Raw genomic sequence first — 13,869 nt, 5'->3', positions numbered from 1 at the left:
TGATCTTGGTACATGACCCCTTTTGCTGCTACAGGCCATTTGTCTTGTCCCTGACCATATTCCATCATAGAAAATGATTCCCCAATGACGCTAAATTTTTTTTCTGAATTGAGAAAGTGAAGCCTTGAATCTGATGGTAAATATGCTTTCCAAATTCCTCAAATATAAAAATAAAGCTAACCACAAATCTACATAAACAAGGAGACCTTTCAAGAAGCAAGAACAAGTTGTTGTTCCTACATGTTTTGTATATGGCAAACAAGGCCATATAAAACTAGATTGTCCAGTTTTCAAGCAAAAGTTGGAAGAAAAGAGTAAAGCTAGAAAGTACAAGAAGAAGAAAAAGGGACTATATTTATTAATTTTAAGAATTTAGAACTAAAATGTATCAAAGTTTCGGACATGGAAAAATTCTAATTTCACGTCAAGTTCAGGGATTAAAAACAAACTTAAAATCAAGTATGTTAGATGTTTTCATACAAAAGTCAAATTTGAATTTTAAAAATTATAATTATTGAATACAACATTTATGTGAATGTGATAAAAAACAACACCAAGCCAATCAAATGGGTTCCAAGAGTGTGAATTGCTCTTCGCTTATCACCGTTGCTCTCAATTTCTATAGGGAATATGCAGCTTCCTCTGGATGGATCCTGTTTCACAATAGTGGCTAATCCATTGAAATTGCAAGAATCAACATTTTGGTCCCTTGTTTGAAAGTACTGGTTGAAAGCATAGGAAGCATTGCCAGCTAGGTCTAAATTATCACAAGAACAACCAAATCCTAAGCTCGTGCAATCCCCATTAGCACAAGCATAGTCCATTGCACTTGGTAAAAGGCTCAAGTTCTTAACATCAGGGTTTAGGACACACCATATGTGATCCTGGTACACGACACCTTTGGCTGCTATAGGCCATTTGTCTTGTCCCTGACCAGAAAAATCAATTGGAAACTTAACACTTCCATCGTAGCCAAAAATTCCCCAGTGACGCTCAAATTTACCAGGGTCAATATTCTTCATGTTCTCATCAGTGAGAGAAAATAGATAAATCTCCATGGCGCCAGGGCGAAGTGGGGTTCCCTTATTGTTTGCCATTTTCTTAAGTAGCCCTTGGTAGAATCTTTTTGCATTATTGTTATTGGCATTTTTGTTTCCATCAGTTGGCCATCCAATTTCACCGACCACAATTCTCATGTTAGGGTAGCCAGCTTTTCTCAATGACCAAACAAGGGTGTCTAAATTTGCGTCAAACACATTACTATATTGCACATCTTTGTCTTGAACTGTTCCTCCTTGGCCGTCAAAGAATGCAAATTCTACTGGAAAATTTTCATTCTGGTAGAGACTAAGGAAAGGGTATATATTGACAAGAAATGGCGAGTTATTTTCGTGAAGAAAACTCAATACTTGTTGCATAGCGTCACGAATGTCACTCCGAAAATCTCCATCTGAGGGATTGTTTGAAGGAGACTCATAAACATCAGCATTTAAAGTTGTGGTGACCTTCACTATGTCTCCAAGACTAGCTTTGTTGATAGCCCTATGAATATTTTGCATTGCTGGGAGTATGGTCTCCGCATATGAACCATTGTAAGCTTTCATAAATGGTTCATTTCCGACAGATACATATCTGCAATAATAACATGATTACGCGGAATTAAAGAACACATTTTTGAACTTTCACAAACTTAAATGACATTGTTGTGATATTTTTAATGTTTTTAAATGTGGAGAAGTAATTTGGTTTACCATGATGACAAAGTGCATGGATCTTAATGTTATACCTGATGTTTACGATCCCATGACGACCATGAAGATGTTTGGTGATGTTTGCTTCCACCCATTCTTCTGCACTATGGCTACTTCCAGCAAATTTACTCAATTGATCATTAGGAATTCCAATCATGGCTTCAATGTCTGTTCCAGCCAAAGAACCAAAAATCCAAGGATCTGCATCGAAAAGTTTAACCTTCTTAATCCCATTGTCTTTCAACATATTTACCACAATGTTGGGATTCAAAGGGTGGGATGCTAATGCACCCCAATTGATGCCAAGACCTGGTACAGACTCTGCACCTTGGACATCTTGAAATTGGTACAAAGCTAACACCAATAGCAAACAAAACACAAAGAACTGCACTCGAGCCATGCTTTGAGTTGTTGCAAATGGTAAATTAGTGGATACTACAATGATGAGATTGAAAAATATCGAAGAGGTTTATAGAAGGAAATATTGAGTTTTGGAAACGAAAATAAGTTGTTTTTCTTAAATGTTCATACTTGTTATGTCTAAATAAAGAGTTCAAAACACTGGTTATTTAAGGTTTAACTCAATATAACTCTAGTAGTTGTTTTTACACTCATAAATAAGAATTGGCATGTTGTAATTGTTAAAACAACATAAATAAGTTTTGTCGACGATGTCTATTGAATAATTTACCATGTATTAGAGAACATGAGTAAATGAGGGTATTTTTAGTTTATACGGTTGAACCATTTCTACTATTTTTAGCATGTTTCAGTTTGCCCATAAATTTTTATGGAATATTTGTTCTTTGTGGACCAAGCTTTCAGATTGTCAATAAGGCTTTTGCTTTCTACACTTCAAAATTTCTTTGCGCAACCTTCAAATTTTCAAAATGGCTCTTTATTCTTTGTAAAACTGACTTCTAACATACATATTCTAAACATTTTTAGGAACAAACTTTTCAAACTTTTTGAAACAAAATTTTGATAACAATTTCTGGAACACATGAAATATATTTTGGAATAAATTTTCTAGAATAGGATTATCGGAACAAACTTTCCAAAAGTGTATACAACACCTTTTGAAATGAGATTTCTGAAACAAACTTTACCAAATACATGAAATAAGTTTCGAAAAAAGCTTTCATGAATGAGTTATTTTTTGTGTTCTCTCACTTCTACTTTCTTTGCAACGTTCTCCTTCACTTATAATAGTGTGGTAGGGTAACGAAAGATATTTTAATAATTTTCAATTATTGTGTAGTTGCAATTAATAATTAGGAGAGTACACGAAGCAATAGCTTGTAAATTATTAAAATATATTTTTTTTGTTTAGTATTTTTTTTAAAATTTATGTAATTATAATTTTTTTTATTCTTAGTTGACATGAAGAGAAAAAAAATTATTTTTTACATTTAATTTTTCGTTAATATCATATTTTTTTTATTTTAACTTTTACATTTTTGTAAAATTAATTATTTAATGAATATTTAAACGAGTATGTAAATATACTATTTAATGGAGTATGAACGAGAATATTCTATCTAATGAAATATGAATGAAGTGAAATACACGTTTTACATTCATCATATATTAAAAAGTTATAATAAATATGAGTTTTTGCTTTATAGAAGAATAGGTTTACATGATAAGGTTTTTATCCTTATTCATAACCGAAAAAAATAGTTATTTATAGTAAAAAAAAGTGAATTGTGTCATCTTCATTTTGGAAAACTTACTATTTTAAAAGTGTTTTATATGGTATTAAAACTCAATTTTTTTTAAAAAAAATATTTTTTATTTTTATGCTTATTTAAAATATTTAAAAATTTTAAAATATATTAGTTTTAGTTTTTACTATTATTAAATTATGATATTATATTTTTGTATGTTATCAAGAAACGTAACAAATTAGGAAGCACATATAGCAATTTTTTGACACATGGCACCCCTTGTTCATTTTTTCCTCCATGATTAGCTTCATGATTAGTCCACCAATGTTCTGCCTCTCTCGATAGCATACACATAGTGTAAACAAGCTCACTCTCCTCTAGGCACCTCTAGTATAAAAAATTGTCTCTAGGTCCTTCATCCCCTGATCTACTTCATTGGGGCTTGTCTTCCCATCAAACCGTCTTGGACTATGTTTCAGAAAATCCTCCAAACTCCACTCAACGGGTTGTGAACTATGTGGTTGAGAAGCTCCAATTTTCACTCTGGTAGCTTCCAACAGTTGCAATGCAGCAACTAGATGTTGTCATTAAGAGGCTTCTAGTGCAAACCTTGCAGCCTCCATCTGTTGGAGGGCAACATGATGTTGTTGTGACTTGGACGCACTCTGTTGCTGCAAAGTTGCAACCATGGTCTCGATCGCCCTTGCTAGACTAGACATGTATGAAGAGGGAGAAGGCGGAGGGGTTGGTGGCCTATGTGCCATATTTTTTGTTCACACAAGGAAATACAATAATCATAACCTATACTTAACACTATTTAAAAACCTCTAATCACTTATATGACTCCTTCTCAAGGATCATAGACCGAAAGACAAAAGTCACCATAGAATTCAACTGTTCTGATACAAAAAATGTAACAACCCAAATACAATATTTCAACTATCTTGGATTCCTACAAATCTAGTATTAAACAATACCTGGTCATATAGTTGAATGAAGCATACATAAAAATACCATAATAGTGTAGTTATAGTCTTTTTACATACTATAGTTCTTCAAAACTACATAAGCTACTAAAAAATTTTCATAATACACTTTAAAACTAATAACTACACCATTTGATATATATTTATATACATTTTTCCAAAACAAACTCCAAAGACGACCATCAACATATTGGCTAGCCTCATCACCATTTGTTGCCCCGTCTGCTCACGTCGTGAAAGTGACCATTGCAAAAGAGATACGAAAACTAACACACGAAGGAGGGTAAGCTAATGATCACTTTGAGAGATCATAATATTCAAATGAAATTAAAAAGAAAATAAAACCATTGAGCATACATTCCACAATAAAGCATACATCCATAAGCACTTAACTCTAGACTCAATTTATCTAGATTTATGCACTAACTCGAACTCTAGAAGCCCTACACCTATCACCCAAAGATTAAAATCCTTAAAGCTTCAAGCATTACAAACCAGTAATGATAATCGGTTTTCCCCTAATTGTGACAAGGTTAATTCTCTATAGCTTAAAAGAAAAGAGGTCCCGACCTCAGAGCCAACTATAGGAATCTCCTTCACTCTTCACTACCTAAACTCCAACCTCTACATGAGTTCATGAGTCTAGTACATTATAATGATGACTTCAAAAGGGGTTCCTTAGTCAAACCATAACACTAAAATTGAATTACTATATAAGCTTGCTCCTTAGAAAGGATACAACCATACAACAAATCACAACATTATAGTATCACATATCATTCTATTTACTTGATAACCACCTCATTATAACAATATCACCTTTCCTTCTCAAATTCTCATAAAATTCCTTCTCAAACAAAACACTATGGAAAATACAAACTCACTCAACGATATCATGTACTCGCTCAATGAGTGACCTTCAACGAGTAACCCATGGAGGTTCACTCACTTAGTGACTAGTGGTCTCGCCCAACGAGTCCAGCACTGGAACAAATAGCATGAAAATTCGCCTAGTGAGAATAGGCTCGCTTACCAAGATCCCATTCCCGGAATCTTTACCAAACTTGAATCTAGCACTCACTCTAAGAGAGTTTACTTGCTCACCGTGAAGGCATCTCCTGACTCTCGACCAAACTCATCCAATGAGTCTACATAACGCAGACACCAATTTCCTGCAATTTAGCAAATGGTAAGCATACAAAAACTAATTGCAAGTTTCCATCAAGTCATAAACATCTCCAATTCTTACACACTTCTATTGCTAACAAACTTATCTCATTTAGCATGCATTTCAAAGAAACCCCAATTTCCACCATACATACACATAACAAACATGCAATTTAGCGATTTTTCATCTCATACCAACCAAGACAACATTCAACAGACAATTTAGTATATCAGATCACCACATAAGTGTATAATCATAAATAGATGAAAATCATTGTACATTTAGTTCAAAATTTTAGCTTTTCTCACCTCAATTGGTAACTTAAGATCTCAATCACCTTTCCACATCTCCCTCTCACTAAAAACCTATCTACACGCACAAGAAGATCAAATTAATTATATGAGGGCATGAGTGGACTCACCAAAATTCTTAGAGTTAATAGGAGTAGAGAAAAATCACATGTAACTCAAAAAAAAAAACAATCAAGAAAACGGGAATACACAAATTGAGCTCCTACAAACAAGGAAAAAGAGAACTTACTCTATTCTTGATTTTGATCAATGATATTTGTAGAGTTCTTCATGGTGACTGCAATGACAAGCTCTAATTGAACAACAAATGATATTTGAGTGAAATATCAAGAAGAAAAGACAAAAATTTTAGAGAAAAAAACGTTATAAGAGAGATGATCAACTTCCTACTAAGATTTTTTAAAGAATGATCCAATTATAAATTAATCATTTATCCAACATACATTAGACAATTAAACGACATTAACAAAAAAATATATACTTTAAGAAAAATACAACCAATTACTATTTTTTTAATTACCGAACAACATTGAAAAATAAATAGTTCACTAAACCTCATTTGTACCAAATTTCACATGGAAAGATATTAAAGATGACTTCTCTTCTAAAATAATATAATAAAATAAATATTGACCAAACAATTATTATTTGTTTATACTAATATAGTGAGATTTAGAAAATGTAAGATATGGGTTTGAAGTATAGGTGTCAAATTGATCGATCTAACTTAACTCAACCTTATTAAACACATTACCGAATGAATCAGCATTATCACATTTGTATTTTAAATATGTTATAATTGAATATCAATTAATAAACATTTATTCCACTACTAATGTTAATATTAATAACTCTAATTTCATGTTGATTATATTACTACATTACATCATAAAGAACAATAATATAATTTAGAAAATTTCTGTGTAGCAACTAAATTAGTCAGTATAATGATCAATTTATAAATTAAAGATTATTAACATTTAAAATCGTATCTATTATGAATAAAAAAGTATAATTGAATTTTGAATGTTGATCACTAAATTGGCCTCTAATGTTAACTAACTATCAAAAGAATTAGTGTCTAAAAATGGTCTCTACTTAGAGACCAATTTAGACATTAATTTTTTTCATAGCTAAAATCTTAATAACTTATGTTAGTAACTAATTCACAAATCAATTATAACATTTATTCATAATAACAATTTTAAATATCAATAATTTTTATTATCTAAATTTGTTATTATAGAAACTAATTATTTTGTCTTAAAAATGGCTTCCCATTTAAATATTTATTTTTGTAGTGAATTATCATTATTTATGTAAAACTCCTAAGTGTTGTCTCTATTTTATTAAAATAAAGGTAATAATACAAAACTAAATGCCTAATTTTTTTGTTTTAGATAAACGAAAATATAAATAATAGTTAAAATAATACAAACAATAAATATTTTATATATAGTAAAGAAATGGCAATCATAAAATAAGTTTGTTATATTTTATTTTTAGATTGTAATATTTTAGAAGTTTAATAACCAGTTATTTCTTCTTCTTTTTTAAATAAGAACACCTGCCATTTTTTTCTGTTAAAAGTTATAATTACAAATAACAATATAATAATATAAGATTGCATAATATCATATAATGTTTTTTTTCCATTATGATAAGAAATTGCTGCATTAAAGTGTAGTGAGAAAAGTTTCACCAGATACGCCATTTGAAAAGAGGTGTCAATCATCAATGAAACTCTAACACATTCAAACGAGAGCCGAAAAGTTTGTGTCAAAATAGAGCTCCATATTTTAGGATTGAAATACATTATCTTAAGCAAAGTAAAACAAGAAAATCCTAACCAAACATGTAATATAGCTCAAGAAAAAAACACAAAACAAAACTGTGCTATACATTGTATTACATCAAGAAAGTAGTCTAAGTTTTCGCTTTATCAAGAGTCTGCCACTGAATTGCACCCATGATAGTTGCCAAGACAGCAAGTTTATTTCCGATAAGAAAATTGATTTCTAAATTCTTTATTAAACTTTTCAAAGGATGTTTTTTTTGCTGCTATGGTAACATCATCCAGAAATCCTCTCTGAGGAAATTCTTCAGGCACAAGACTTTGATATGTTTCAAACTGCTGTGCAGCTTCCTCAGTTTTACCCAAGAGACTGTATATTATTCCCTGCAATTTTGTTCAAAATCAGTTTAGCCATTTCATGAAAGCAATCTGATGGGTTATATATTTTACGTCATATGGATTATGGTTATAGACATATTGAGAGATTGTGGTTATATATACATACATATATATATATATATATATATATATATATATATATATATATATAACATTTGTATTACACGTATACAAGGTATTTGACACCACTTTTACACCAAAACTTTAAGGCAATAGTGTTATGGGTCTTTATTCTTATAGAGTGTTTAACTTTGTCTATTTTATCCAATGTGAGACTTTTGATTCATACTTAGACTATTCTCAACACAATCAACCATAATCACTTCTGTCTCTACCTTTAGGTTCTATGACCAAAGAAAGTAGTCATTCAGTGTGAATTATCATACAAAAGTATACTACCAAAGTAATTGCATTAACACAAATAATAAGCATATTAAAAAAACCAGACAGGTGCAACATGGAAAATGGAAATAAAAGTTTGCTCCTTGAACACTGAAACGAAACAAGTTTTTGAAGCTCACCGCATCTTCAGCATGCATTGCAGACACAAAAAACAAAAGTGAGCTCTCTTTGACGAAAACACCAGTTATAGGAGAAAGAAGTTACTGTTTAGTTTAACTATTCTACCAAGGTTTTCTTACTCTTCACACCCTAGAAATTTTGTTACATACAATCAGAATATGATCACACAGAACACACTTGCCGAGTCTCTTGAAAACCTCTCCTCTCAGTGTTTGTGCTCTGAAGTTTTTCAAATGAAAATGATATTGAATTAAGAATTTAGTCCCTACAAATAGCAAGTTTTTTGTTTGTTTTAATCCTCATGGAATAACTCTTTGGATTCCTAAATGAAAAAAAAAAAAAAATCATAAACAAACCAGTCTATATTCTTTATCAAAGCTGTAACTATGTTAAATTTTGCAAATTGCGTCTAAGTATTTCATGAGTACAACAATAGAACTTAATAGAAAATGTAAAATATTTCCATTTAGTCAGCATGTTGTTCTTGGTTTCGAATTTTACCCTTTCTTTTTTCTTTTCTTACCTGGTTCACTAAGTTTTGATTGATCAAAGGATTCGACTGAGCCAACTTTGGGACCAAGTCAATGATTTTTTTGTCCAGCTGGCAGAGCTAAAACTCTGACCCAAGTAATTTATTTTGTATTTATCAGATTAATAAGTGCTTCAGCTCATAAAATGTTTCCAGTTTTGAAGTTTTAAAACCAAATGAACCAAAAGTTTGGCAATATTGTGATAAAAAGCAATTTTGTCTATAAAGCATTGGCACTACCCTATATGTTCATAACGATTCTCAAAGATTAACTAATGTACCACTGACTGTATGCACAACTCATAATTAACCAGCTGATAAACTCACCTGACAAATATAAGGCCTAAAATCTCGAGGATTTTGATCAATCAATTCTTGCAATCTCTTTATGCCCTCCTCCAAATTACCCTGCAAAGCACAGAAATGCTATGCATGATAAACTAAGTCTAACAGATATTGTGTTGGGTTTATCCTGAATTGGTAGCCGATAAGCAGAGAAAGTGGAAACTTGATTGGTAATAGAACAATTTGAAAGAATCCCACCCTATGTTGATGGATCATCAGTTCACCTGTACAGCATGCATTTGTGCAATTAAGATTCTTATATTTCTCTCCTCAGTAACTCTGTTTTCACGAGAAGCTAATTCTTGAGCCTTATTTAGCATTTCAAATATAGCAGGACCTTCATGGTTTTTATGCATTGCCATAGCCAAACCCTGTAAATGAGAGTGTCACTCATCTCATTCATATATGGAAAAACGTAACAAATAAAGTGCCATGGAATAACCAACGTATTACATTCAAAGCTAAATCTAAAGTACGCAACATATCTCTTGGAATAAATTTCGAACTAACCTAATCAAATCCTGTCTAAAGAACGCTCACAACAAAATGGAAAAGGCCAAATTCAACAAAGAAATAACAATTCAATACTATTGATGATACAGAAATAATATCAGGAAGCTCTACAAGAATTCTAAACTTCTAGGTAAACACAAGATGTTAAAGCAAGGTTTACAGGACAGTGACGAGTTAAACTTTTTCGCAGAAATAAATAATAATAATAATAATAATAATAATAATACCAGCATGCAACATAATAAGAAACTGAAAATAATACAGTTAAACGCAACAATTGAAAGGAACTTGGTAGGATGTGGAACCATGCCAATACATAAGTAATGAATATGCTAGTAGGTCTCCAATCAAACAGTTAATTGTTATGAAAATGAGGAAAGGAGGTAATGAAGATGGGGATTTACGTGTTCTCCAAAACTGATTTTGTTTGAGGTTGTTCTAAGAAGAATAATTCATAATTTACAATACCCAATAACATATTCTTATTTTCCGTTCACTTTCTTTCTCTTTAGTGGGAAACTTGGAGCTACATAGGATCAGCCTTGTCCTCAAATCGTCATTTAAGTTTCTTCCATATTACCTTATGATCCCCAGACTGAGACAACCTCATCTCTAATTTGAATCCATCCCAAAACCAACCCTTCCAACCACACTTTCCAAATCAGTGTTACATTACAGTATAGTTATAGTAGTTATTTAAACAATTGATTAGAAACCATCATAACTGCCACTAATATTCTTCATACAAATCTATCACCAAACAAATCCTCTTGTCAGTTTATGTTCTAAAGCTTTTGACAGTTAATATGAACCACATTTTCAGAATTGCTAATCCCTATCTGAGAGCATTCAAATAACCAAACCAAAGCCTACCTATCTATCCACTCACCTTTTTAACAGAACCAAAATTCAAACTTTACAGTACACATTCAAAATTTTAACAGCAAAAAAGAAACAGCGAAAGACATTACATGCAAAGCTCTGAGTAGAAGAGGCCTTCTCTTCAAGATTTCCCTGAACAATCTTTTAGCTTTACTCAATTGCCCCATTGTCTCATAACAAAGTGCAAGCAAAAGCCTCCATTCAACCTCCTTCGGCTCCGCAGCGATTAAATCCTCCACAAACTTCACAGCCTCCTTTGACTTCCCTCTCTTAATTTTCCCATACAAAACCACCTTGAGAGCCTCGACATTTTTCGGGTCCTTCTCCAAAACCTTCTCCCACATCTCCTCCTCTTCATCGCTTTCCTCTTCCTCATTTTTCTCTTCTGCGGGCTTCACCTTCTCCTCCAACACAACATCAGAACTCACAGAAGGCGATGCTTCTGCGAAAGCAGCTCTCTTGCTGAAGGCACCCGACAACAGAAACGACCCAATGAGGAAAAATGCCACCTTTTCTGAGAGGAACTTGAATAAAGCTCTTCCCGGTGAAAAATTCGAGCAGGGTGTGCAAGGGGTTTGGGAGCAAGTGAATGTCGAGAAAAGGGTGGCGCGAACCATGGCAGGTGGAACCGAAATTGATGTGGGTTTATTGCGGTTAGGAATCAGTGGGTGGCCTAGGAAATTGCGGAACTTTGATTGGGATTCGGAGTAGATGGAGAAAGTGGTGACTGAAGTTGAAGCCATTTTTCATAGATATTCTTGCCGGGAATACTCACCTGTTGTCGTCGGAGTTTGAGACCAAGGACACCTCTTCGTCGTCTTTTATCCCTCTCCCTCCTAAAACCTCTTAATGGACTTAAATCTCTCATTATTTATCGTCTATACATCTTTACTTCAGAATACCCTTTGGTGTAATACCATTTTTTCTGTATTAAATTAATTATTAATTTTTTTTATTCTTTATGATATAATTATTAATTTATGTTTTAGAATTAATTGTTATTTTAAAATATTTTGTATAAAAAAAGTTTTTTTTCTTTATTGTATTTGTAGTTTATACTATAAACATTCAGATAATTTTTTCTATTCTCAGGATTGTTTTCTTATATACTAACTTAATCAAATTACATGTATTTATTAATTTATAATAAAATAAAAATATTTAAAAATATGAACACACATAACGACGTATTATTAAATTTTTAAAAAAGACAATGCAATTTCAATTTCACAAACAACATTATCATAACTAGCGTAACAGGCGCTATCGTGTCTGTGTGTATGCACTTTTTAAATATACGAGATATTATATTAGTAGGTGATAATATTATAATGTTATTAAGTTAATATATAAATTAAAATTATATTTATTAAAAATAAAGTGAAATATATCATAACAGATAAAAGAATAGTCATTGATAAATAAAGAAGAAAAGAAGAAGCATAAACATCCGATTTTATAAAAAATTTGTAAAAATAACAGTCAATTTTTAAAAATTTAATAAATTATTATATTGAAAGGGTAAAATTGGTATTTTGAAAAGTGGACACAAAAAGGGGAATTTCCTTTATATATTGTTATTGATAAAAAAAGTTAATAAGAGGAAAAGATACATCAATTTCTTATCTTGTTCAAGTCTTGCCAGAAAGATTCCACAGAACAATCCTTTTTTTTTTCTTGAAAACTCTTACTAGGCTTCTGAAGCTTAATCCACCTTTCATCCTTTGCTCAAGAATATCTTGGATCTCACTTTTGAAAGATCAAATTGTCACGTCATCACTTGCATAAACGCTTCAATAGCTTGTCATTAGCATCCACATGTAGAAACATCTTCCCTTTATAGGCACCAAAGTTCTTATAATCATTCAATTGAATTCGTAATTATTAAGAAATAAAATTTAAGTCTAACTAAACTTTATAAAATTAGTTTGAGATGTGAGGTTTGCACCTATTTTATATCGTGGATTAACCTTATCTCTATTCGATGTGAGATTTCCAACACACTCCTACACTTATAGGTATATACATCTCGAACGTGGGGCTAGGCACTAATAGGTGGTCTGATAGTGACTCGTTAGTAGGTGAAACAATAAGTCCAACAAATAATAAATATCGCTAAGATAAACCCTCATTCATGACTCTGATACCATGTTAAAATGTGGACTTTAAACCTAACTCAAACTTACAAAACTGACTGTTTTGGTGAGGTTTGCACCCAATTACATATCGTGAATTGTTGGCATAAAGGGAGAGTGTGTTTTGCAAATTATTGGCATAAAGGGAGTCTTTGAAAGTACTTTAATTTTAAAATTATTTTTGTGTAAGGTTTGTGGAAAAAACCTGATAAAGCAAGTGAAGATCAAAGGGTGAGCGAATTGAAAAAGATGTGAATCGTGATATCTTTATTGATTTTTTGTGTGAGTCCTTTATAAAAAATTATAATGATGAGAATCTGAAAAATGAGTTTCCAAGAGTACAATGAAAAAAGTTTTTGATAGTCAATTAGTTATTATTTGTTATTTTGTTATTTCACGTTCTTAATAAACCCGATTCTTTATGGTCAGTTTTATTTTTCGTGTAAATGTGCCATGATATGTGGCTTTTTTTCTGTTTTGCTTCATTACGTGTAAAAGGCTATAAAAGCCACCTGCTACTCCACTTTTTGAATAACAAGACTCATCCATTCCTCTTCAATTCACGTGTTTTCTCTTTAACTTCTTACAGCTGGTATCAGAGCTCCGTAAGGGCCCTGATATAGAGTGAAAATTGTGCGTGAGTTTACAGAAGAAATGTCAGAAAAGTTCGTGCAACCAGCTATTCCAAGATTTGATGGTCATTATGATCATTGGTCTTTGATGATGGAAAGCTTTCTGAGAAGTAAAGAGTTATGGAGTCTTGTAGATGAAGGGATCCCACCGCTGGCAATTGGAACCGCACCAACCAGTGAGGCACAGAGAAAAGGCATGGAAGAAGCCAAGCTCAAGGATTTGAAGGTTAA

The 13,869-nt window shown here is 32.0% G+C and overlaps 2 protein-coding genes across 3 annotated transcripts; both read right to left on the bottom strand.

The window, feature by feature from the left end:
* Nucleotides 1–527: 527 nt before the first annotated feature.
* LOC114163629 (O-Glycosyl hydrolases family 17 protein) lies at nucleotides 528–2,151 on the bottom strand. The gene is made up of 2 exons (XM_028047931.1): nucleotides 1,787–2,151; nucleotides 528–1,632 (listed from the first exon to the last, which is right to left on the bottom strand). Exons 1-2 carry the CDS (start codon nucleotides 2,149–2,151, stop codon nucleotides 528–530), a joined length of 1,470 nt encoding a protein of 489 aa, XP_027903732.1.
* Nucleotides 2,152–7,659: 5,508 nt separating this feature from the next.
* Nucleotides 7,660–11,728, bottom strand: LOC114196309 (Tetratricopeptide repeat (TPR)-like superfamily protein). 2 transcript variants are annotated; one of them, XM_028086910.2, is made up of 4 exons: nucleotides 10,961–11,727; nucleotides 9,701–9,847; nucleotides 9,459–9,539; nucleotides 7,660–8,065 (listed from the first exon to the last, which is right to left on the bottom strand). In XM_028086910.2, exons 1-4 carry the CDS (start codon nucleotides 11,612–11,614, stop codon nucleotides 7,880–7,882), a joined length of 1,068 nt encoding a protein of 355 aa, XP_027942711.1. In that variant the 5' UTR covers nucleotides 11,615–11,727; the 3' UTR covers nucleotides 7,660–7,879. The 2 variants fall into 2 exon arrangements, with proteins under 2 accessions (XP_027942711.1, XP_085522325.1); XM_085666199.1 differs by lacking the exon at nucleotides 7,660–8,065 and adding an exon at nucleotides 8,392–8,606 and having other exon boundaries at nucleotides 10,961–11,728.
* Nucleotides 11,729–13,869: the final 2,141 nt, after the last annotated feature.

Source organism: Vigna unguiculata, chromosome 9, assembly GCF_037176805.1.
Source record: "Vigna unguiculata cultivar grain cowpea cultivar isolate G323 ecotype 2 chromosome 9, ASM3717680v1, whole genome shotgun sequence".
NCBI classification, from domain to species: Eukaryota; Viridiplantae; Streptophyta; class Magnoliopsida; order Fabales; family Fabaceae; genus Vigna; species Vigna unguiculata.
Note: the sequence above shows the minus strand (reverse complement) of the source record. Positions and strands in the feature narration are given on the sequence as shown.

What these genes read in the sequence shown, in the direction of transcription:
- LOC114196309 (XM_028086910.2), bottom strand. Translation starts at nt 11,614, where the DNA reads ATGGCTTCAACTTCAGTCACCACTTTCTCCATCTACTCCGAATCCCAA. An exon ending in TTCTACTCAGAGCTTTGCAT is followed by an intron (nt 9,848 to 10,960) that starts GTAATGTCTTTC and finishes TCTCATTTACAG; the next exon opens with GGTTTGGCTATGGCAATGCA. An exon ending in CACAAATGCATGCTGTACAG is followed by an intron (nt 9,540 to 9,700) that starts GTGAACTGATGA and finishes TGTGCTTTGCAG; the next exon opens with GGTAATTTGGAGGAGGGCAT.
- LOC114163629 (XM_028047931.1), bottom strand. Translation starts at nt 2,151, where the DNA reads ATGGCTCGAGTGCAGTTCTTTGTGTTTTGTTTGCTATTGGTGTTAGCT. An exon ending in CATGGGATCGTAAACATCAG is followed by an intron (nt 1,633 to 1,786) that starts GTATAACATTAA and finishes TTATTATTGCAG; the next exon opens with ATATGTATCTGTCGGAAATG.